The 24,667-nt window shown below is 39.3% G+C and overlaps 2 protein-coding genes and 1 long non-coding RNA gene across 3 annotated transcripts in view; 1 reads left to right on the forward strand and 2 right to left on the reverse strand.

Moving 5' to 3' along the window:
- The window catches only part of LOC123503268 (transmembrane 9 superfamily member 2-like), a 47,948-nt gene extending 35,253 nt beyond the window's left edge, over positions 1-12,695 (reverse strand). The window contains exons 1-2 of the mRNA XM_045252894.1: positions 12,189-12,695; positions 7,194-7,261 (exon numbers count right to left, since the gene is read on the reverse strand). Of these exons, the coding sequence (XP_045108829.1) occupies positions 7,194-7,261; positions 12,189-12,308 (188 nt within the window). The 5' untranslated portion in view covers positions 12,309-12,695. The remainder of the gene's footprint in view (positions 1-7,193; positions 7,262-12,188) is intronic.
- Positions 12,696-14,359: 1,664 nt separating this feature from the next.
- On the reverse strand, positions 14,360-24,653 carry LOC123503269 (phenylalanine--tRNA ligase beta subunit-like). Its single transcript, XM_045252895.1, has 10 exons — positions 24,394-24,653; positions 23,344-23,591; positions 21,662-21,791; positions 21,163-21,329; positions 20,535-20,753; positions 18,083-18,279; positions 17,728-17,929; positions 17,274-17,441; positions 16,721-16,928; positions 14,360-16,161 (listed from the first exon to the last, which is right to left on the reverse strand). The coding sequence occupies exons 1-10, from the start codon at positions 24,449-24,451 to the stop codon at positions 15,989-15,991; spliced, it is 1,770 nt and encodes a 589-aa protein (XP_045108830.1). The 5' UTR covers positions 24,452-24,653; the 3' UTR covers positions 14,360-15,988.
- Positions 16,039-17,604, forward strand: LOC123503272. The gene is made up of 2 exons (XR_006674383.1): positions 16,039-16,174; positions 16,311-17,604. It is a non-coding gene; the product is annotated as an uncharacterized LOC123503272 (long non-coding RNA).
- Positions 24,654-24,667: the final 14 nt, after the last annotated feature.

Raw genomic sequence — 24,667 nt, forward strand, 5'->3', positions numbered from 1 at the left:
AATATTTTGTTGTCTTCAAGAAATTCGATCCATTGCTTCTTTATTACTTTTTCACACATCTTGCATATTACACAAGTTAGTGATACCAGCCTGTAATTTAAAGGTTCTTCCTTCCTTCCGCTCTTATATATGGGAACCACCTCAGCTCTTTTCCACTCCACTGGCACTGTTCCATTTTCTATTGAGCATTTTATGATGTATATTGGACTTGCTAGTTCTTCCCTACATTCTTTCAGTATTCTGCCTGAGACTTCATCCGGTCCCATTGCCTTTTCCTCATCCAATTCCGTCATCAACTTTTTTATTTCAAGCTTGGTTACTTTAATCTCTTTCATATGGACAGTCTCTATTACCCTGTGGTCTTTCAAATTTGGATTCCTTAGTAAAGACCTCATGAAATTTACTATTTAACAGTTCTGCCATACTTTTGGGTCTTCCACCATTCCGTTTTCTCCTTTTAACCTTTCTATTGTTTCTTTTTGTCTTATTTTTCCATTTATGAATCTGTAGAACAATTTTGGTTGTTCCTTACATTTTTCGACAATGTCCTTTTCATAGTTCTTTTCTTCTTCCTTTCTCACCTTAGCATATTCATTTCTTGCTGTTTTGAAGTTTTCCTTATTTTCTGGATTTCTGTTTCTTCTCCACCTTTTCCATGCTCCATCTCGTTTCTCCTTTGCCCTAGCACATCTTGCATTAAACCAATCTTTCTTTCCTTCTTCTTTAGGTCTATATTTCTGAACATATTCCCTGACCCCAGTTTTGTATATTTCCAAAAATAAGTTATATTTCTCTTGAACCGTTAATGAGTTTTCCATCTCCTCCCAGTTTACGTTTTTAAAATAGTTCTTGAGATTCTCAATATCAGCCTTTCTGTAATTTAATGGGTGTGTGTGTATTCACTGTTTGATCTGCTGCAGTCTCTGACGAGACAGCCAGACGTTACCCTACGGAGCGAGCTCAGAGCTCATTATTTCCGATCTTGGGATAGGTCTGAGACCAGGCACACACCACACACCGGGACAACAAGGTCACAACTCCTCGATTTACATCCCGTACCTACTCACTGCTAGGTGAACAGGGCTACGTGAAAGGAGACACACCCAAATATCTCCACCCGGCCGGGGAATCGAACCCCGGTTATCTGGCTTGTGAAGCCAGCGCTCTAACCACTGAGCTACCGGGCCGGTGTGTGTGTGTGTGTGTGTGTGTGTGTGTGTGTGTGTGTGTGTGTGTGTGTGTGTGTGTGTGTGTGTGTGTGTGTGTGTGTGTGTTATTTTACGAGGAAAATGTCATACAAACTGGAAATAAGGAAAAAAAATCTTACAATTATCAAAATTTCATATGATGATACATTACCATGGAGTGTCTTTTTTCACATTCCTCCATTCTTCCCCTTTCTTCCTGTTTGTAATAGCCTGTGTGCTCCTTCATCAGCAGTAACTATTGCCCCAACTTAGATAATCACTTATTTGTTTCATTCATTGTTAAAAGTTAGTCATAAGGCGTGTCTAACACTTCAGTAAATATCATTACACACACACACACACACACACACACACACACACACACACACACACACACACACACACACACACACCGGCCCGGTAGCTCAGTGGTTAGAGCGATGGCTTCACAAGCCAGAGGACCAGAGTTCAATTCCCCGGCCGGGTGGAGATATTTGGGTGTGTCTCCTTTCACGTGTAGCCCCTGTTCACCTAGCAGTGAGTAGGTACAGGATGTAGATCGAGGAGTTGTGACCTTGTTGTTCCGGTGTGTGGTGGGTGCCTGGTCTCAGGCCTATCCGAAGATCGGAAATAATGAGCTCTGAGCTCGTTCCGTAGGGTAACGCCTGGCTGTCTCTCAGAGACTGCAGCAAATCAAACAGTGAATTACACACACACACACACACACACACACACACACACACACACACACACACACACACACACACACACACATACACACACAGAAGCAAGAGAAAAAAAATAATGAAAGGTCAGAGGAGGAGAAGGCGGCATTTTTTTGGAGAATTATAGGAGACAGGATAAGGAAATGGTATATAAAAGAGAAGGAAGAGAAAAAAAATGGAGCAAGTTTAACTAAAAATGATAAGAACAAGAGATTAAAAATTATGCATACAAACATAGATGGGATTTTATCTAGTAAATTAGAATTAAGAGATTATATAAAGAAAGAAGAACCAGATATTGTATGCCTGGTGGAAACAAAGTTAAATGAGGCAATAAAAATAGACATAGATAAAAGGTATAATATATGGAGAACAGACAGAGTGGGTAAAGGAGGAGGAGTCATGATGATGTTAAGGAAGGAGATAGTGGTAAAATCAAGTGGAGTTTGGGGAAGGAAAATCAGAAATACTGTATATCAAGATACATATTAATAAAAAGGAGTTAACAATCATTGGAACATATGTGCCACCAAAAACAAACTCATGGACTAATCAAGAATATAAAGACATGATAAATGACACAATAAGGAGTCTTACAAGAATCATTAAAGAAAGGAGAAAAGTTATATTGGTAGGAGATTTCAACTGTAAAGAGGTGGACTGGGAAAATTATGAAAGTGGTATGGGGGAAGATGCCTAGGGAGATAGATTCCTGAACCTAATGATAGATAATTTGATGTACCAAAGAGTAAAGGAAAACACAAGATTCAGAGGAAACGATGAGCCGGCGAGATTGGACCTAGTTTTTACAAAGGATATACAAATTAACGATGATATAAGTACCCATTGGGAAAGAGTGACCATATAATATTAGAAATGGATATAGAAGAAGAAAAGGAAAATAGAGATGAATCATACAAAGGAGACTGATTAAATTACAGAAAGACTGATATTGAGAACCTCAAGAGCTATTTTAAAAACGTAAACTGGGAGAAGATGGAAAACTCAGAAACGGTTCAAGAGAAATATAACTTATTTTTGGAAATATACAAAACAGGAATCAGGGAATATGTCCCGAAATATAGACCTAAAGAAGAAGGGAAGAAAGATTAGCTTAATGCAAGATGTGCTAGGGCAAAGGAGAAACGAGATGGAGCATGGAAAAGAGGGAGAAGAAACAGAAATCCAGAAAATAAGGAAAACTTCAAAACAGCAAGAAATTAAATGGGAAAGAGTGAAAGATGACCCGTGGGAATCTATAAGATGGGAGTTGGAGTAGAACTGGAGAAAGTAAAAAAGGAAATGGACTTAGGAGTGACGATGGAAGAAAATAATCAACCAGCAAGCCATATTGATAGAATTTTCAGAGAGACATACATAAGGAATATTGGAGTAGCATTTCACTACATGGACAAAGAAATGATGAAGAAATTGATAAGTGCTATAATAAGACCCAGATTGGAATATGCAGGAGTAGTGTGGACCCCTCACAAAAAGAAACACATAAGGAAGTTGGAGAGACTACAAAAAATGGCTACAAGAATGGTCCCAGAACTTAAAGGGATGACATATGAGGAGAGACTAAAGGCTTTGGATCTTCCAAAATTGGAGCAGAGAAGGGAGAGAGGGGATCTCATACTAGTTTATAAATTGATAAACAGAATGGACCAAGTGGACAATGAGTATCTGATCCTGAGAGAAGAATATGCCAGTCAAAGCACAAGATCACATAGTAAGAAGCTGAGGAAGGGAAGATGTGTAAGAGATATTAAAAAGTACAGCTTCCCGCAAAGATATATTGAGACATGGAACAGTTTGAATGAAGAAGTAGTGTCTGCAACGAGTGTGCATACTTTTAAAGTAAGATTGGATAAGTGTAGATATGGAGATGGGGCCACACAAGCATAAAGCACAGGCCCTGTAAAACTACAACTAGGTAAATACACACACACACACACACACACACACACACACACACACACACACACACACACACACACACACATAAAAAGAAACACATAAGGAAGGTAGGAAGGATGATGCGAATAATTATAGACCGATCAGTTTAACTGGTATAGTATATAAGGTACTAGAGAAAATCATTAAGGGTAGTATTTAGGAGCATTTAAATGAGAATAGATTAATTAGAGATACCCAACATGGCTTTAGATCAGGGAGGTCCTGTCTTACAAATTTGCTCGATATCTTAGAATATATTACCAAGGAGTTAGATGATGGAAATAGCATAGATGTTATATATCTAGATTTTAGCAAGGCGTTTGATAAGGTACCGCATAGGAGTCTAGTCTACAAATTGAGACTACATGGGTTAGGGGGTAGGTTAGTTGATTGGATTAGTGAATGGCTTTCTGATAGGAAACAGAGAGTAGTATTAAATGGGGCAATGTCTGAGTGGAAGGAAGTGGTTAGTGGGGTACCCCAAGGATCAGTGCTAGGACCTCTTCTTTTCTTGGTGTACATTAACGATTTAGATATAGGAATTAGTAGCAAAGTATCAAAGTTTGCAGATGATACTAAGATAGCATGTGCAGTACAGGGTGAAAAGGACAATTACAGAATACAACGAGACCTGGACAGGCTGACAGCATGGGCAGATAGGTGGCAGATGGAGTTTAATTCTAAAAAGTGTCAGGTTATACATTTAGGTAAAGACAACACAAACTTTAGCTATGAGAAGGAGGAATGTTGGCTACAGGCAGTAGAGGAGGGAAAGGATTTAGGAGTAGTGATAGATAGGACTATGAAATTTTCAAAGCAATGTTTAGAAGCAAGAAATAGGGCAAATAGGATCCTGGGTTTTATAAATAGAAATGTTAGTTATAAAAGTAAGGAAGTGGTGCATAGCTTATATAATTCCTATGTTAGGCCCCATTTAGAGGAGGGAAAGGATTTAGGAGTAGTGATAGATAGGACTATGAAATTTTCAAAGCAATGTTTAGAAGCAAGAAATAGGGCAAATAGGATCCTGGGTTTTATAAATAGAAATGTTAGTTATAAAAGTAAGGAAGTGGTGCATAGCTTATATAATTCCTACGTTAGGCCCCATTTAGGCCTGGTCACCCCATTATAGGCAGGATATCAACATGTTAGAAGCAGTTCAGAGAAGAGCAACTAGGATGATACCAGCATTAAAGCGCCTGGAGTATACAGATAGATTAAAGGAATTAAACATGTTTTCATTTGAGAGGAGATGTATAAGAGGGGATATGATAGAGTTATTTAAAATTTTCTCAGATATAAACTACATAGATGTGAGATCTTTCTTTACCTTAGAGGAGGGAAGTAGGACTAGAAATCATGGCAGGAAGATTAGAAAGCAAGGCTGCAGGTTAGATATTAGAAAATATTTCTTTAGTCATAGGGTGGTAGACTTCTGGAATGCATTGCCAGAGAGGGTTGTAAATAGCACTAGTTTGACAATGTTTAAAAACAGATTAGATAAGCACTTAAATTTATTAGATTTATAATTATGTATAGCGCTGCATGATAGTTTTTATAAGAAATTTACTATAGTTAAACAAGACATGATCCCCATGTATGGGGATCACAGATTGTAGAGGAATTCACTGCAGGACTTAGCCCTGTTAATGGCCAAATATTTAGAATTAGTATATAATGTATTGTGTACTTGTAAGTGTATCTTTAAGTACTGATGATGAGGTCGCTGTGCGACTGATACAGGATAACCTAGATGGGCCCTGGTGGCCCTTTGTTATCCTATTTTTTATGTTAAGGAAGTTGGAGAGACTACAAAAGATGGCTACAAGAATGGTTCCAGAATTTGAAGGAATGACATATGAGGAGAGACTAAAGGCTTTGGATCTTCCAACATTGGAGCAGAGAAAGGAAAGAGGGGATCTCATACAAGTTTATAAACTGATCAACGGAATGGACCAAGTGGATAATGAGAAACTGATCCTGAGAGAAGAATATGACATCCGAAGCACAAGATCGCATAGTAAAAAGCTGAGAAAAGGAAGATGTCTGAGAGATGTTAAAAAATATAGTTTCCCGCAAAGATGTATTGAGACGTGGAACAGTTTAAACGAAGAAGTAGTGTCTGCAACGAGTGTGCATGCTTTTAAAGTAAGATTGGATAAGTGTAGATATGGAGACGGGGCCACACGAGCATAAAGCCCAGGCCCTGTAAAACTACAACTAGGTAAATACAACTAGGTAAATACACACACACACACACACACACACACACACACACACACACACACACACACACACACACACACACACACACAAACACACACACAGGCAGGATGCAGGATGACAATCAACCACACCAAAACTGTAGTAATGCATATCTGCACCTCCTCGGCGCAGCAGTTTCCCCCAACCCCCACAACTATCCCTGGGTCCTCACCCCCTCCAAGTAGTTTGGTCAGCCAAGCTGCTCGGAGTCACAGTGGATGATCAGCTGACATGGAAATTACACATTACCGCCACAGTGAGATCGGCAGCCTACAGACTCTACATGCTGCGCAGACTTAAGTCATTGGGCACACCAGCTGATGAGTTAAAGGGGATATACATCACCTTCATCCTGCCCAAACTTATGTATGCCTCACCAGTGTGGTCTTCCTCCCTCACCTGCACTCAACAGCAACAACTGGAAAATGTCCAAAAGAGGGCCTGCAGAATCATACTTGGCCCTACCTACACCGACTATGATCACGCCATCTCTACCCTCGATCTCCCCACACTGGCTACCAGACACCAAGCGGCCCTCGTCAAGATGGGTAGAGGCCTGCTGCGCCACTCACGGCTACGACATCTCCTCCCCCCTGACACGCCCCAGCCAATCCATGCCACATGACACACAAATGTAGTCATGCCACTCAGGGCCCCAAGAACTGACCATTATCATCATAGTGCTATCCCCTCCATGGTGCGAGTCATAAATAGCTAAGTTAAGGTTCTAATCTTAAGTCTCCCTCAATCCCCATATGTACATCTTCAGGTAGTGCTATCACCCCCATGGTGCAAACCATAAATAACCATTAGCAGCTAAGTTAAAATTATAATCTTAAGTCTCCCTCAATCCCCATATGTACATTTTCAGTGTGCATGTACTGCAATTACTAATAAACCGTATTATTATTATTATTATTATTATTATTATTATTATTATTATTATTACTATTACACACACCAATGCGACAAAACAAAATTACAAGAACAGCACAATTTGATCAATAGTACAATGAGTAGGAGTGAAGCAAGCAGAGCATAGCAGCCAGATACTTACTGTGAGTACTCATAGGGAATGATGGACTCCTCAGAGTTTAGCCGGTTCACAAAAAGGGGCACTGCGGTCTGTAAGGAAACTGACATTTACTCTCCATATATGGCAGGTAATTAGATATCTAGTTCAATCAATATAAAGTCAGTATAATGCAGCAGCACATTAGCTCCGGTGATATTTCACCCCATTACTCCAAAAGTAAAATTTCCATCAAACTATGTATACAGAATATCAGGCTGGCAATCCCACACAGGCTAGCCAAGACAAAGCATCACACACACACACACACACACACACACACACACACACATAATTAACACTCTTGGCCCTGTCAACCTGTGGGCTTGCGGACAACACTAGTTTAGGCATAGCTGGTCACAATCAGTCAAAAATCAGAAATCACAGGTTCTGCAGGCTAGATTTCCCCTATCTCCAACTGATAATTCCTATGATAATGAAAGTTAATAAGGGATGGATGTTAGTAGCATAAGTTATGTTGTTAATTTGGTTTAACATTTTTTTAATGGTTTTACCTTTTTTTCTGGATTATTTTTATGATTCATGCAATTTGGGTATTCTTCTATCAGAAATCAGAGATACTAGGCATTACCAATGAAGATGAGTCTCAAATTAATGTGAATCAATACAAAACATTCAAAGAGTGAAATCACCAGCATAATGAAGGATTGCTTTAAAGTAAAAATTTACAGTCAATTTGCAGTTTCACCCAACCAATGAATCTCTGATGTGGCTTATGTTTTCCTGGTGAAAAATATAGTGAATTGATTGATTATATATATCATTTCTGTCGCAAAAGAAAATTTTTTTTATATGACTCTTCAACTCCAATTTATGCCTATCTTTCATTCTCAATGATCTTGGGGGACCTGTGGAAAATCAAGGTTTTGGGTGGCCAAGCATTAAATTGAGTAATGTGTGTGGCAAAAGAGGTTAAAAATCAATAATTTATCACATCAAAAACCTCAGAAAATACTTTGATATTGGCAGTGGCCGTGGCTGCAGCTCTGTCAAGCATTGCTTTGCTACTTTTGAGCAGTATTGCCAATGATTCACTACTCCTGAATTTGGGTCCATTGCAAAGGCTGTCCCCCAACATTACATCTGGATTCTCCCCAAGAGTTACTAACCAAACCCAACAATATAACCTATCATATAACCTCAATTTTATATATGTCAAAAAATCATTGGTTCAGGGTTAACTATAAATTGTCCAAAAAATAATATTACAAGGCCATCAAGGAGGTAATAATGCTGTGTTTGGTTAGTAACATTTCAGGCATTCAAGGAAGACTGTGGCCCCCAGGCTAGGTGGTTTTAATGTTAGGGGTTTCTTTATAGTCTTCCAAATTTAAACGCGGTTTTTTGGCAGATCTTTGGGAATAGTAGACCTTCCACTGCTGCCACATTTCACCCAGAATTTGAATGGCCAAGTGTGTGACCTGACCCACCTCTCATTTATCACTCTCTCCCTTCCTCCTTTACCTCCGCTCTCTCTCTCTATCTCTCCTTGATAATCCTTCCTTGTACCTACATAAAATTTCCATCCTTATATTCACACAGTGTGTGTGTGTGTGTGTGTGTGTGTGTATTTTACCTAGTTGTATTTACCTAGTTGTAGTTTTACAGGGCCTGGGCTTTATGCTTGTGTGGCCCCATCTCCATATCTACACTTATCCAATCTTACTTTAAAAGTGTGCACACTCGTTGCAGACACTACTTCTTCATCTAAACTGTTCCACGTCTCAATACATCTCTGCGGGAAACTATATTTTTTAATATCTCTCAGACATCTTCCCTTTCTCAGCTTTTTACTACGCGATCTTGCGCTTCGGGTGTCATATTCTTCTCTTAGGATCAGTTGCTCATTATCCACTTGGTCCATTCCGTTGATCAATTTATAGACTTGTATCAGGTCTCCTCTCTCCCTTCTTTGTGTGTGTGTGTGTGTGTGTGTGTGTGTGTGTGTGTGTGTGTGTGTGTGTGTGTGTGTGTGTGTGTTTGTGTGTGTGTGTGTGGGATAGGTATCTACCACCATGATACATGACCTTGTCCCCCATTGTGTCTTGCAGACAGGCCGTGCCTTAGACAGTAATAAGTGTTGCCGTGTGAATGGTTGAAAATATTTTATCTTATATATGAATAACCTATTTTTTTTTTCAGATGTTCATTCGCATTGAATAAGGAACACAGTTGTTGCACATTTTTGTCTTACTAAGGACTATGGTGAACATGTTGATAAAGATTATAACGTTTTCACAGCAACACTGTTACCCAGGTCTGCCGGTATTTGTTACTGTGATATGCATATCCTAAGCGTGGAACATAAATTTTTCTTTTAATATTTGATGATACTGGATTTTCGTTAAAGCATTTTACATGCCTCTTATTTGTGTACAAAGAATTCTAATTTGCTAGTTCATGTAGACTTGGCAGAGCTGGAAGGCCTACTATTCCCTAAGGAGCACCGGTATTATTGCAGTTTCAACCAATACACCACACGTAACTATACATATTCTCACAGTCTACATCACACTTCTACGAGCATTTCTAACCTCATTTTACCTTATCGGAAATAAGTAATAACTTCAGGAAACAAGCCTTCAAATGTGCGATGTTCGGCGAGTTTTCTCTGAGTCCAGCAAGCTGCGGTGAGCCACAGAGCTCCATCACACTCAGAAACGAGCAGTACACTGACTTGCATTTGTTTATAGCTGGGGTTTGTGAGTAACTGCTGAATAGGATTCTTATTGTGTCTATAGTTCTTTTGTCCAATGACGTGCCACCACCTCTTAACACCACAAGCTGCGCCAATGGGAATTTGCTATATGTATTCGTAGGCGGGGCACAGCTGGGCAAACAGGTGCACAGAGTCATCTGTGTACGCAGTTCAGCCATGGCCACCAGTGACACTAGTTGTAAAGGTTGCGAATTTGATTACTGGGAAATCATCGCTCCTGTAATGCAAGTCAGTGTACAATCAAGAAGAGGACCAGCCAGGACCTTCATCCTTTCGTTAAGGTATTGTGAGGAGGGGTATTGGTAGAGGTAGGGCATATTGTGTGAAGCTATAAGAGAACTGGTGTGAGGGAAGGGAAGCTGCCCCAAAGCAAGGATACGGTAGGTTAGGTTTATGTTAGGGTTAGGTTAGTGTTACAGGGGGGTCCAGGGGGGCCGTGCCCCCCCTGGTTAGGTTACATTACATTAGGTTAGGTTTATGTTAGGGTTAGGTTAGTGTTGTAGGGGTGTAGGGGGGGTCTGGCGGGGTGCAGCCCCCGGCTAGGTTAGTGTTGTATGGGGGGATCCGGGAGGGCTGTGCCCCCCTGGTTAGGTTAGGTTACGTTACGTTAGGTTTTTGTCCTTAGATTTTTTGGATCGCCATATCTCACCTCTTTTGGCTCCACCCCAAAATCCCCGATTCCCCACAGTCCCCCAAGCTTGTTGGGGCGGAGGAGAAGGTAGGGGAGAGGAAAGGGGGGGAGCAGTGGTTCTGTACTTTTACCTTGGTTTCAGGGGTGTGAAGTTGGATTTTCAAAAGTTCGACTCCGACTCCAACTCTGACTCCAAATCCAGGAAATTTGAAGGTTGCAACTCCGACTCCGACTCCTTTTTTTTTTTTTTACAGTACAACGATATAGCCTATTTTTTTTTACATCAGGGATGGTGGCCAAGGGAAAAGATTAAGCAAAAAGCCCGCTAGTTGCCACACCCAAAAAAGACGAAAGTTAAGAGAATCAATACTTACATATTTTCGAGTCAATCCATAATAAAAGCTTACTTGACGATTATACAATTATCATAAATTAATAAAAATTATCTTTATATGTAATGCTTGATTGGACATATCCTCCACAAAGTCAATTTCTCCCAATTTGTAGGAATCTCCATGAAGTGGAATCTTTACTCGAAAATTTATCACGTAAAGCAGTCGGAGTCGCTCATATTTTTACCGACTTTAACTCCGACTCCGACTCCGGCCAAAAGTAGCCGACTCCTCGACTCCGACTCTACACCCCAGCTTAGTTTCAGTGAAAATTTTCCATTAATTTTTCCGTAAGGTTAAGTTAGGTTTGGTTAGGTTAGGATAGTTTAGGTGTGGTCAGCCGGCTAGCAGGTTATTATGTTAGGTTAGGATAATTTCAGTGAAAAGTACTCGTGAATTTTGTGATTTTCCCCTTTTTTCTCTTAAAAATTGATTTTTTTTCCTAAGATTTTTTTGGCCCCTCCAAATTGCCTCATTTTTGCTTTCCCCACCCAAAAACCCCGCTTTCCCAGGAGGTCCCCAAGCTTGTTAGACTTAGGGGAAAAAAATTTAAGTTGGGGTGTATTGGCTCAAACTACAAATTTACCGGAGCACCATCAGAAAGCCGCATTTAGATTTGGAAGACTATAGTAACCCTTGGAGGGGTCCAAGGAGACACAGCCCTCCAGTTAGGTCATAATGTTGGATTTGGTTAGTAAGCCTTTGAGTTTTTCGCTAAATGTAGTGGATACAGCCAGAAACATAGCAAATCACTAGCAACAATAACAAAGCAATGCTTACTGCTTCTGCAGCCATCAAGTTTTTCATGTGATTCTGTTGATTTCAAACCTCTTTGCATTGCACATTACTGTTCCCACACCCTAAAACCCAGATTTCCCAAGATTGTTGGGAATGAGAGATAGGTAGGCATTATTTGGATTTGAAAAAACTCATAAACTTGGTAAGGAAATTATATATTTCATCATTCAACTCACTACATTTCTCACCACAAACACATGTCACATCAGATTCCATGGTTGGGATGAAACTGCAAATTGACCAAATATACCCCCCAGGGAAATTAAATAAAATATGACGCAGTTTATTCACAAGGTAACTCATTCAACCTAGTCCAAACTGAATCTTAACAAACCAAATCAAACTTAACATAAACCAAACAAGCCTCACACACTCCAAGCCCCAGCACAGGCCATGCACACTGACAAGCGGCGCCTCACCTGACATTTGCTCTCCTCGAACATTCCCTTTTGGCAGTAGTTGACGGGGGCCAGGCCGGGCAGATAGAAGCCCTGAGCACTGACCACCAGCACCAGCACCGCCACCACCACAGGGTACATGGCTGGGGCTCACCAAGCTGCACTGTAATAACCACCAGTCACCAAAATCCTGCCAGGGGTGTGGGGTGACTATGAACGGGCGTTTTCAGGGTATTCTGAGGTGTTTTATCCCGCTACCACGGTGATCAGCACCAGTGTGTTATCGGTGACACGTCTACTGGTACTACAATGGGGGGGAGGGGTGAAGCACTGCTGCCAGCTCTGCATTAACTCCTTGCTAGATAGTCAGTTATCTGCCTTGTGTTGACAAGAAGAAGTAATGGAGGTGTGCTTTAAAGCAGTAGTTATGTTTATGGTGTGTAGAAATGCTTCTATGTGATGTTAAAGAAGTTTTTTCAATGTTCCGTGACAAAATAATCACTGACACGTAGACTGGAATATGTCTAATAACGGGACTCAATGTTGCCAGCACCGCGTGTATCCCTACGATCCTCCAACTTTATTTGATTTTATCACCTAGAATAAGTCACAATTCGTATTGGAAGACTTATAGAATGTCATATTTTATTTAATTATGTGTTTTCAGTTAACAACAGTCACATGTGCCATTATATAAGCCCCATATAGAGTATTTGTTTTAGAAACAAACAACGTAATCACTCGTCCGATTCTTCCTGTTCCTCTCAGAACACAAATTCATTTTCAAGTATTTAACTTCAAAATAGTTCTGATTTTAGTAAGTGCTTAAACTAAGAAAGATAATATAATACAAGGATTCTTTTTAGTGTTCCATTGGTTGAGTAATGGAAGGAAGATATTTTGTGTCAATTTATAGAAGTGTTTAGGATGCGGGACACACGTCAACACACTGCTTACACACACACACACCTTGGAGGAGCACACGCGCACATATACATAGGTACCGGTAGATACATTGATAGAAAGGTAAATAGACAGATAGCCAGATAGTTATATATATATATATATATATATATATATATATATATATATATATATATATATATATATATATATATATATATATATATATATATATATATATATATATATATATATATATATATATATATATATATATATATATATATATATATATATATATATATATATATATATGTGTGTGTGTGTGTGTGTGTGTGTGTGTGTGTGTGTGTGTGTAATTCACCTCGGTCGTCTGATGGTCACCCAGCCAGTCTTCCCCATTACGGAGCGAGCTCAGAGCTCATAGACCGATCTTCGGGTAGAACTGAGACCACAACACACTCCACACACCGGGAAAGCGAGGCCACAACCCCTCGAGATACATCCCGTACCTATTTACTGCTAGGTGAACAGGGGCCACACATTAAGAGGCTTGTGCGTGTGTGTGTGTGTGCGCATACATACATACATACATACATAGTTAGAATCAATCAATCAGTCATATAACTGCAATCAAATAATATTTGCAAAAGAGAAACTCCTCAAATTCTGTGTACTTACGTACACTAGAACAGAAATGCCTCTGAAATCATAAAATCATAATGAATGTGAATAAGAATGTTTCTCTTTTTCATCTATACATTAACGCGAAATTTTCATAATGAATATGCACTTAAAAACCTGGATATGAAGTCAGTGAAAATTAAAATAATAGTTATCAAGTGGCATTAGCATCGAACTCGATCGACAAGCAAGTGTGCTGATGCTCCCCACAGCTGTGCATATTGGGCCGCCCACACCCAGTTTTGCAGAACAAAGCTAGTAATTGATTATGTGGCACTAGTAGGGAGTACTGAGGCTGTCGTAAATGTATTATCTGAAACACTTAGCTTACGCGCGATAATATTTTCAAAGACTGCAAATTATGATGTTATATTTTTTCGTTTTTTCCAGACTTCATACAGTACATGGTTGTAGCAAGACCAGGGTGCACAGCATTACACCTCACACCCTATTCATAGTAAAACTCTAAATAAAACTGTTGATCACATTGACTGACATAGTTCTTGCATTTTTTTTTTTTTTTTTTTTTTGTGAACAACTGTCTTTGAACGCTAAAATAATGAAGCATAACTTTACATATTGCTACTAGGTTTAAATAACAGGTATTTTTGTGAACATTTATTAAAAGTTCACATATGGATGATACAAAAATTTTTCTTGCATTCCACATGGAAATCAATAAAATTTACATACTTTACTCAAAAAAGACAATAATAAAACAATAACAGACATAACTAGAAGGCACTCAGAGAGCACACACTACCAACCCTTCCTTCATCTGAGGTCCAGCATTCAAATAAAATATTTGCAGATGAAATGCAACTTTACTACTTATCTACCTCTTTTCTGAATGTTCTGCACTTATTACTCTGGATGTTTCTTTGGTGCATTGGACAGCAAGCCTTCATGTACTAACTACATGTTAGCATGACTATGGAGTGGGGCAGTGGTGTAAAGCTTACTTGTCTGTCCAATACTGCTTTTGGTCTGTTTGCTGGTATACCTGGATACATCTGGGGAAGCTACACTTTGGTAAGACCAAAGTTACAATTGGCTGTGTCCCAGGGGAAAGAATTCCTACTCATGACACATTCAAAGACCACTAAAACACAGGTATGAAAGGTGAGGCAATGCACATCTTAGCATGACAAAAATCTATACCTCTCCAGAAACACAAAACCAGGTATAGAACAGTAATATGACCATCAACTCAAGCACAGATAAAACATATTTTACTGTTTTTTAGGATGCACACTTCCTTCTTGAATATCTTGAAAACACCTTCCAATGAGGCTTCTGAGATTGATGTTCTGAAGTAAAATATAATATCCAAAAGAAAGTTGGTAAAGAAGGTCAGCTTGTTTCTTAACCTGGGATGATAGCATCTCAAGTGAGTGATAAGATCAATAACATTTTCGGGTATGCTTGAAAATGCTGCTGATATTGCAGTACAAAGTCGGCATTCCTTGCAAAAAGTGTAAAAGTATCAAAGAAATACTTCTGACAAATGTGTAATTTAATTTGACAAAATTTTGAAATTTTAACCTCCTTTTCAACTGTGTGAATACAATTATAGTCAATGTAACCAGATGTTAGCCAGAGTTTAGGGGTGCTGGATGACCTAAAACTGATTACACCAGATGCTGATGTCAGAAACAAATAAACTGTTTTAGTAGTTTACAATATTTTTGAAAAACTGGATTTTCAACAAGCACAACTGAAAATGTAAAAAGGATATTTGAATAATTACACCACATACTAAGTCTTAAAACATTCCAAAGATGCAGGAACATAGTCATAACAAAATCAAACTATGCAGTTACCATGGCGTGATGGAGGCACAGAACCAGTGTTGTGACAGACTGATGACAAATCATGTAGAAATAAAGGACTAGTTCCCAGCTCCCAGACTCCACCTTTCTCAGGAGGCTTTTTGACACATGAACTACATACAGGGGCATTCTTCCCAGCTGACCACACAGCATGTAACACAATTTTCTGACTGCAGTAGTGCCTCATACTCTTTCTGAATGCACACAATGAAAGGTAATTATGTACTTACCTGAGAGAAGAGACCTGCATAAAAGTAAGCTTCCTTGGTGTTGGCTTAATGAAAAACTTTTCTCAGAAGTGCTTTTAAAAATTCATATGCGTCCTCCAGTTTAGCATCTTGAAACCCCATAAATACATGATATAATAATGTATAAATTAAGTTATTTCTATGTTTACAAATGTTAGTGACCAAAGTCTGTTATTTCCATTACTTTCTGAAGGTCAATTTCTAACACAGACGCAGGATTGTTGAGGTTGAAGCTGGTGACAACCTCAGGATGGATGAGCCCCAGGCAACCCACAGGAGACCCATTCACTACCACCGTCGCACTGAAGCCAGGGAAGAAACTTGGGTCTGCAACAACAAGGTAAGCTATTCTATAAATTACTGTTAGGTGGAAAAAGGTAAGAATGTTTCATGTAAAGATTGTCATGACTTCTTTGCAGCTTTTCTTATTTTTCTATGTTCTTATTTAGTTTGTCATGGCATTCCTTATTCCACAGATTGTACTGTACCAGCAATATCACAGGAGGTGTGTGTCAAGGTAGTCCTTTCGTATTCTCAAGAGTTTTCTTATGTGGGTTAACAAGCCTTTTCCAGTCTCCTTATTCTCTTATGTTTCTTGTTCTAATATATAGTTTGAAAATTCATCATCTAAATGTAAAAATGGACAAAGATACATCTACAACACAATGTGGTAACTATAGTGGAATTAGTCTGTTTATTGTAAATGCCACGGTATTCAGGAAAACTGTCAAAAAGATCACAGACAAAAATACAACTTCAAACTTAACACTGACAGGCAAATTTCAAAAAAATATAAAGTAACAAAACTGAAAAATGTACAAGATTAAATATTAGATAAAAAAATAATAAAACAAACATTTTCTCCATGAAAACAATAGACACTCACAGTCTTTCCCCTCTAAGTAGTATCCCTTGGATGAGCCGTCCTCTGTGAAGGGCACCTTGAGGGCCACCATGATGTTGTCCAGCAGACCCTGAACCACCTCCATACCGGCCTTCACATTATAGTTGATGGCACATAGGTGGCGCTTGTTGCGAGCCCCCGTACCCCGCGTGGCCACAGGGCAGCTGTCCTTCACCACCACATCAGCAACCTGGGATAACCATGCCTTAATATAATTTCAGTTCAGAGGGGAAAGTAAGGATGCTGCAGATTTATATTTACTAATACATCAGCATCTAAGCATATCAAATTCAAAGCAAAGTGTGGGTACATATACTAATGCTACAAATATACACTGTCACTATATGTCAGCAACCAGTGACAACCAGTTCAATAAGGAAAGTGAGTGCTTTAGTGTATGTACATAATGATGCTACAAGTCTACAGTCACCAACACATCAGCACACTGTGACAACTATTCCTCAGTGGGCACATACACTGATGCTACAAATCTACATCATTACCAACACATGAGGATCTTGTATATCAGTGTTACCTCAAACATGCGGAGGGGCAGCGAAACGTGCTTGTTGGCAGCCACAGTCTTGAGGATCCCTGGCAGGAGGCTGATGCGCAGCGCCTCAAAATCCATTGTCTTGGGGTTACCAATCTTCACCAATGGCTCCTTGTCCAGATTGATTTTCATCTTCTCTCCCATATCCGACTGGAAACACATGCATGGAAACAGAGTAATTTACTCATGTAAGGTTTTTTCTATCAGAAGTGGTTACTAATAACAATAACCACAAACTTAACATGTACAATCAGCTGGATAGAAAGGAAGGCTGCCATATAGTAGGTAAAGCTAAATAAAATAAATTGTATCATATAAGATGATTTTTTTCCACCAGTCCGTTATCTAAAAGCACATTACTTTTTAAATGATAAAAACTTTGACAAAAGTCCAAAAAAAATAATACAACCTAAACCATTCTTGAGACACACATTACCTTGGAGCAGAGAGAGAATGTGGCAACCTCAATGTAGTTATTCTGGGAGAGCAGCAGTCTCATCTTGTCACTGAGGTAATTGAGCTCAAACTCCTGACCAATAGTGCTGGTGGAAGGCAGCTGCATGTCTTCCCTTAGGCGGTCATACCCATAAGCTATAGCAAAGTCCTCTGCTACGTCACATGCATGTAAGACATCATACCTGCAAAACAATGGCAGTGGTTTCAGAACACGAGAACATAAGGGAAGCTGCAAACAGTCATTAAGTCTGCATGTGGTAGTCCTTGTTAGAAGGTCGCATGACATGGCACTTCAATAAAAGTAAACCAAATTCTCACAAGAAAGAATGCCTCACCTTGTGGGAGGAATCTCAACCATGAGGGTGTCTGGTCCAGTGGGCTTGGCAGACAGACTCATGGACTGGAGGAGCTTTGCCATGTCCTCTGCATTCTCCTCCACTCCTGTTAGCACATTGCAGTACGCCACAGACGTCTCCTGCTGCCGGTACTGTAGTGTTGGGTACTGGATCTTCTCACCATCTGGGTATTCAACCTGAAATGTATATTGCTGATTTATACAAGTCATTCCAATTCAGTTTTCTTCAGTTAATATTAATAATGATGCTTCAAATACAGAAACAGGTGTGCAATGTCAGTTATTTTTAAGTAAGGAAAATATTACACTGAATTATGGTTCCAAACACATATTTCAGGTTTATACAGGAGTCACTTCAGTGCAGTTTTCTTTGGTCACCACTATCAATGGTACTTCCAACAAATAACCTTACATAGTTACTTATTCTAAGCAAAAGAAAAATTGTATTGAATTATAACTCCAATATCTAACCACACTCCTAAGAACATACAAAAAAATTAGTGAATGCTAAGAATTTAATGAATTGAAGATGAACCTAGATAAACACATAAACATAGACACCAAGACAGAACAGGTCAAACATAATTTTTTCCTTTTGTCAAACAATGAGGTAAATACTGTATCTATCTTTATACCAAGGCAGCAACACCATACAGAGATGGGCCAGACAAGGCACCAGGCACTCAATACATATAATTCACACTCTTAGCTGGAAAGGGAAAAAACTGCCAATACAACCAGATAAATGTATGTATGTATGTAAGAGTGTCTCAATATCTGATGACTTCCAGATGTACTAAATTATATAGAGCCTTGCAATGTACAGTGGTACCTCACAAAAACAGATTTCATAATAAAAGATTTTGCTAAATAACAGACTGGTCAGATACTGGCCAAGTTTTTTTGGACCGTAATAACAAAAAAGAGGAGAAATGGCACATTTTTTCCAAGAATCCATGGTACTTTTTTTTCTTTTACCTTTTTACCTTCAAGTTACCTATAGGTAACTTGAAGAGTTTTTTGGAAGCGCTGTTCAGCTTCCGCCCATTAGCGGAGCAGGCAATTTTATTTATAGTGGTACCCATGTTAGGGCCCATATCACCACCCAAGCACATCATTGGTGTAACCACCTAGAACCTATCTTGATGACATGTAGGTAACTTTAAACCACTCAGCAAATGGCACAGTTTCAAGGTTGTACTTGGTGGGATTCGAACTTACACATGGACATCTGTCCAATCCCACGCTCACCATCTTATCCCCTAGGCCACCATCTCCCTGCATGTGCACACAGCTGAATACACATATGACACAATTAACAAGCCAAAAAACTCACTAAAGAATAATGAACAAGTGAATAGAGAAGAGAAATGAGAAGAAATCACACTTATGTTCCGCCACAGTGGTAAGTGGTGTGGTGGCGAAAAGTAAGCGATGTCAACAACACAGCTGCTTCTCAAACCCTAAACTCTCCTTCTCTCTCTCTCTCTCTCTCTCTCTCTCTCTCTCTCTCTCTCAAGTACTTCTTCCAAGAAGTACTTGTTCACGTAGATTACTGCCTTAGATTGACTGTGAAGGTGGTGATATGGTGAGCTTGCAGCAGAATGGTCCATAGCAGAACTGCATGTGTGAGAGCAAGTCAGGACTGACTGGTGAATCTGGTCAGGTGGAGGTATCAGCAAGGTCACATTCTCCCGCTCATATGCCACATTTAGGATAGAAGAGACTTATCTACAGAACACACTATTTGATTTTTACCTCAAAGTGATGTGGAACAAGAGTTAGAATGATTTCGGAAATAATTTCGGAAACACTCAATTTATATAGAAACTGAGGGAGAGAAAGAAAAACAGAGACAGAAGGTAAGAATGTGAAGCAGGGTTAAAGAAAGAAGGCAAGCTCATCATCTATAGAGAGATGGCAATAGTGGGGAAATCCTGGTGAAGCCCAGGGCTACACCTAAATGGCCAGTTTGTATTTTGTCTGTGCATCAAGTTGGTTGTTCTTGCATGTGTATATAAACTGGTATATTTTTTTTTTTAGTTATTTTTGTGCTAAAGATATTTTTATTACTGTACAATAATAAGGTGGTTTAAATGTTCAAAATATCTTTTTACATTATAAAAAGAGAATAAACTACTGGAAAAAATTTAAAATGGGGGTTGGTTAAGTCTCATGGACAAATCTCTTTCTCTCTCTGTAACAGACAGCCCTCAGCCCCAAAGTGTCCATTAATGAAAGGTTCCACTATATATTAGAGTAAAACCCAACTGTAACATAGAATATTAAAGATATCTTAGCTTGAAATTCTACTTAACAAAATCAAATCCTGACATATTTTCAAGGCATCTACACAAGAAATTCTCCTTAAAATCATGCCAACACAAATATTTGAGAGAGGTCCTGTTGGAGGAGAGAATCAAAGAGCTCACCAACACAGCCTCTGCAGTGAAGGGTTTGTCACAGTAGCCTGAGAACATACAGATGAGGGTGTCCAGCACAATCTGCGCCTTGTGCCGGTCGGTGGCTGTGCACTCAATGAAGACGTTGCGAGTGTTGAGGGTGATCTTGGAGTGGTTGCCATTGATGATGGGAGGCAGGGACAGCACCACACCCTTCTGGTCCAGGATCACCGGGTACACTGGCTTGTCCTGCACCAAGCAAGCACTAGACTAAGTATATTCCCATTCTTTTCATTTTAGGTAGTCATGTATATACCAGGCCACTACATACTCATGCACACATTAGTCACACTCTTTCTTAATCAAATACTTTAAATTTGAGATAAGCATTTTTTACTTTGAAATGGCAGTTTTAAGTATCGTAGAAAAATGATGTTTTGGTATATCAAGAGCACAAGAAAACAATTCATATGTGTTTCATCAATGAACTAAAAATTCCTGATACTATTCACATTAACCATTGCAATTTTATTTACATTAACTTAAAACAAGTGATTAAATATTAAGTAACAGATTCTTAATCAGGAAGAAGAGTTTTACAATGTATGTATATAAATTTAGCTATCAGAATTTCAATGCTGTGTGGAGGAAACCTTACCTTGATGATTGGCACAAACTCCCTGAGGTGAAGGTCCTGTGTGTACTTTTCCAGCAACACATCAGATCGGAACACTTCAGTCTGATTGAGGGGCACGAACGAGATCTCCTTTGGGGGCTGAGCATCATAAATGAATGGGCCGGTAATGGTGTCCAGGTCATGAGTACCTGTGATATGAAAGGAAAAGGAAAATCATTGTCTGCTCTAGATATAGCTTCGTTTTCATTTATACAATAAACATATATCTTGGTCTTTAATCTCACATAAAAATAATTATTAGTTAAATAAATAATAAATGAGAATGGAATTGAAAAGGTTGGTATGCATGGCCTTAAATGATGCTATCATGCTGATCAAATTCTAGGTCATAATATACAGCAACCATCCCTAGTGTGTATGGCTGCCAACTGTTGACACCATCATCAAATGTATCAGATAATATTGTCCATTGTGTCAGGCAGTTTTGAAGCTATTGTACAAGACAATCCACAGTGCTCACCGATGGCCACCAGTGTTCGCTTTCTGGCAATGTTATGGTGCAGCTTGTCCTGAAGGTCAATGAAGGAGTCGTAAATGGCCTGGGTGAACTTGATGTTACGTAGGACAGCGCCAACAATGTACGGCCGCACCTGTGTGTTAGTGTGCCTGCTGTTATGAAGAGTTGTGTTGTACTCTGTTTTTTTCCTTCTTATGAAGAGTTTCATTGCTGTTTTTCTTTGATTTTGTGAAGAATTGCATTGCTATTCGACTCTAACTTTATGAAAAAATTACATTGCTGCTTTCCTTTTTTTGTTAAATAAAATTTCTAAATTTTTATTCTAAGACTTGTTGCTGTTTTTCTTTGCTTTCATGAAAATTCATGGTACCATTATTATTATTTTTTTTATGAAAAATTCCATTGCTTTCATAAAAAAATTCTATCACTTACCTCTCCCCTATTCTACAATGAACATACTCTGTCCTATATTCATAATTTAAACTGGAAAGCTAAAACATCTATGAACTTGGACACTGTGAGTTGTCTCCTCTAGATTTTCTCACCCATAAGCTGCTAACACAGTACAGGGGCCTTATCTGTATGCCTCATATGTATGGGGAGGTTCCATTCATACTGCTCTTTTAGATATGGTGAAATCAAAAGCTTTTCACCTTATCAACTCCTCTCATCTAACTTTCTTCAGCCTCTTTCTCATTACTGCAATTTCTTGCTATATTCAGTTAATTTCATGCTAACTGCTTTTCTCATCTTGCCAACTTCATGCCTTTCCTCCTCCTATGGCCTCACTGCAAAAATTTTCTTCTTATTTTGTCCAATTCTCTAATACAACGGTTAACCTGCATTCTTATTCTCCCCCTTCTCTGGTAAACTCTGGAACTTCCTGCCTGCTCTTGTATTTCTTCCTTCCTATGACTTGAAATCTTTCAAGAAGGAAGTTTGAAAACACTTATTTTTCAATTTTCAATGATTCTCTTGGTATCTCTTTTGGGACTATAGTCGGTTCCATTTATAAGGCCGTTCAGGGTGGGGCAGGTCACGTCGTTTACCTCTAACCATACTGCCAAATCAATCTTCTTACATGCATGTCTCTCTCATTTCCCATCAATGTGCTATTTAAAAGTTATATCTTATATACGCTGTATATGGTAAAGGAGGCTACATAGTACAGTGAGTGTCGATGTTTAGGATTATAACATCGATTTATATAAATTCTGTGACATGTGGCAGAGGTTTTTCCCAATGTTGTCACGATGTGGTAGTGGTGGTCAGCGTGTCCTTCATCCACTCTGTGAGTGAGAGAGAGAGAGAGAGAGAGAGAGAGAGAGAGAGAGAGAGAGAGAGAGAGAGAGAGAGAGAGAGAGAGAGAGAGAGAGAACCAGAGGCTTGCAGATAGGCAGGTAGGGAGACAATCTTAATTTGATAATTGTGGTCGAAATGGCAATGCACTCATGGAAATTCTGGAATCTGCCACACCTAGAACGAAGTTCATAGATGGAATAGACTATAGCACCTCCGTGGAATTATTTCCCTCTTTATTGTTTCCCTTGGTTAGTGATTTTCTTACATAAACAAAACTATAAATGAGTAAAACAGTACTAAGTGTGATTCTTGAACAGATTCTGTAAAACACAAAAATCTGAAGATGATACTCTTGTGCACAGTAGGCAGTGTGTAATTTTCACCTGAGCAACAGCTGGCTTGACAATCAGCTTGTACTGGCTGGGGTCCTTGGCTGGTAGCACCTGGAACTTGGGCAGTGTCTCCAGGCCAAGAAAGACTCGAAGGGTGCGTGCAATGCCCTCAATGCACAGCAGGTCATAACGATTGGCGCCAATCTCTATCTTGTAAGTCATCCCTTTGTCTGGGTCATCTACTATGTCATCAATCTCCAGTCCAAACTTGAAGCATAACTCATCAAATTCTTCATCATCTGTAATAGAAAGGACAGTTATGTTTTACTATTCAGATTCCCTTGAAAGCTTTAGGTCAATTGTTAAAAAAATAATTGGATAATCTGTAAGCTTAAAATTCTACTGCGCTCCAAAGTATAAAAGGATATGTGTGAGAAAGACTATTTACCAAAATTCATGTGGAGCTGAACCTATGATATGAGACCCTTTAGGATGTTGGCAGTGTGAGAAAGGATGGTGAGTGTGATGCAAGTGTGTGTTTGATATGGATCTGGCAGGTTAAGTAAAGGTGAATGAATGAATGAATTAAATGAATGATTGACATATATGTCATTGATTTTAAATATATATACACATCCACACTTAAAAACTACAACATCAATCATTACAAAACAATCATGGGCCGATATTAAAAGCAAAATACTACGAGAACAATTCATAAAACTTAAATAGAATCATAAAACAAATATGGTAATGCTGGATATGTGGTACCATATACATTATTATGGCAGCAGCTTCCACATGTAGATCTGTTGGACCAGTCCGTACGTGCACGCACACACTTGGCGGCAGGGAGCACACCAACTGTGAAGCGTGAGGCAGAGCACAGCCTGCTTTGAAACCTGGGACTCTAAATGCAGAACTGATCACTGTAGTAGTGAAGACGGCGGTTTGTGACCCACCATCCTCCAGCCAGGCAGCTGGCAGGCCACCTATCCCCGGGCAGCTGTCACCCAGGCCAGGCCTTGCGTCACCCACACCTACCTAGCGTTCGTGAATTATTTGTCATGTTTGGAGTACGTGCAGTTAGTGAGGACTTACTGTATTCCTGCCCTATGGCCTTGAAGAGTGCCTCCCTGTTGACTGACACAGTGGGCATGGTGATGGGCTGCCGTGTTTGCCGTGCCGCTGCTGCCGCGTGCTGCTGCTGCTGTTGTGTTGTTGTCTGTCAGCTGGCAATACTGTCTCAGCCTGGGTACTGCTTACTACTCACTATTTCATTGTTAGGTACATTAGGAATATGATGCAAAAATAGTTAGAAATATGATATGGTAATTTGTACACTTGTAAAAATTAATCATATACCTAATTCTCT

Source organism: Portunus trituberculatus, chromosome 13 (assembly GCF_017591435.1).
Source record: "Portunus trituberculatus isolate SZX2019 chromosome 13, ASM1759143v1, whole genome shotgun sequence".
In the NCBI taxonomy this organism is placed as follows: Eukaryota; Metazoa; Arthropoda; class Malacostraca; order Decapoda; family Portunidae; genus Portunus; species Portunus trituberculatus.

What these genes read in the sequence shown, in the direction of transcription:
- LOC123503269 (XM_045252895.1), bottom strand. Translation starts at nt 24,451, where the DNA reads ATGCCCACTGTGTCAGTCAACAGGGAGGCACTCTTCAAGGCCATAGGG. An exon ending in AGTTTGTGCCAATCATCAAG is followed by an intron (nt 20,754 to 21,162) that starts GTAAGGTTTCCT and finishes TGCTTGGTGCAG; the next exon opens with GACAAGCCAGTGTACCCGGT. An exon ending in TCACTGCAGAGGCTGTGTTG is followed by an intron (nt 18,280 to 20,534) that starts GTGAGCTCTTTG and finishes TATACATTTCAG; the next exon opens with GTTGAATACCCAGATGGTGA.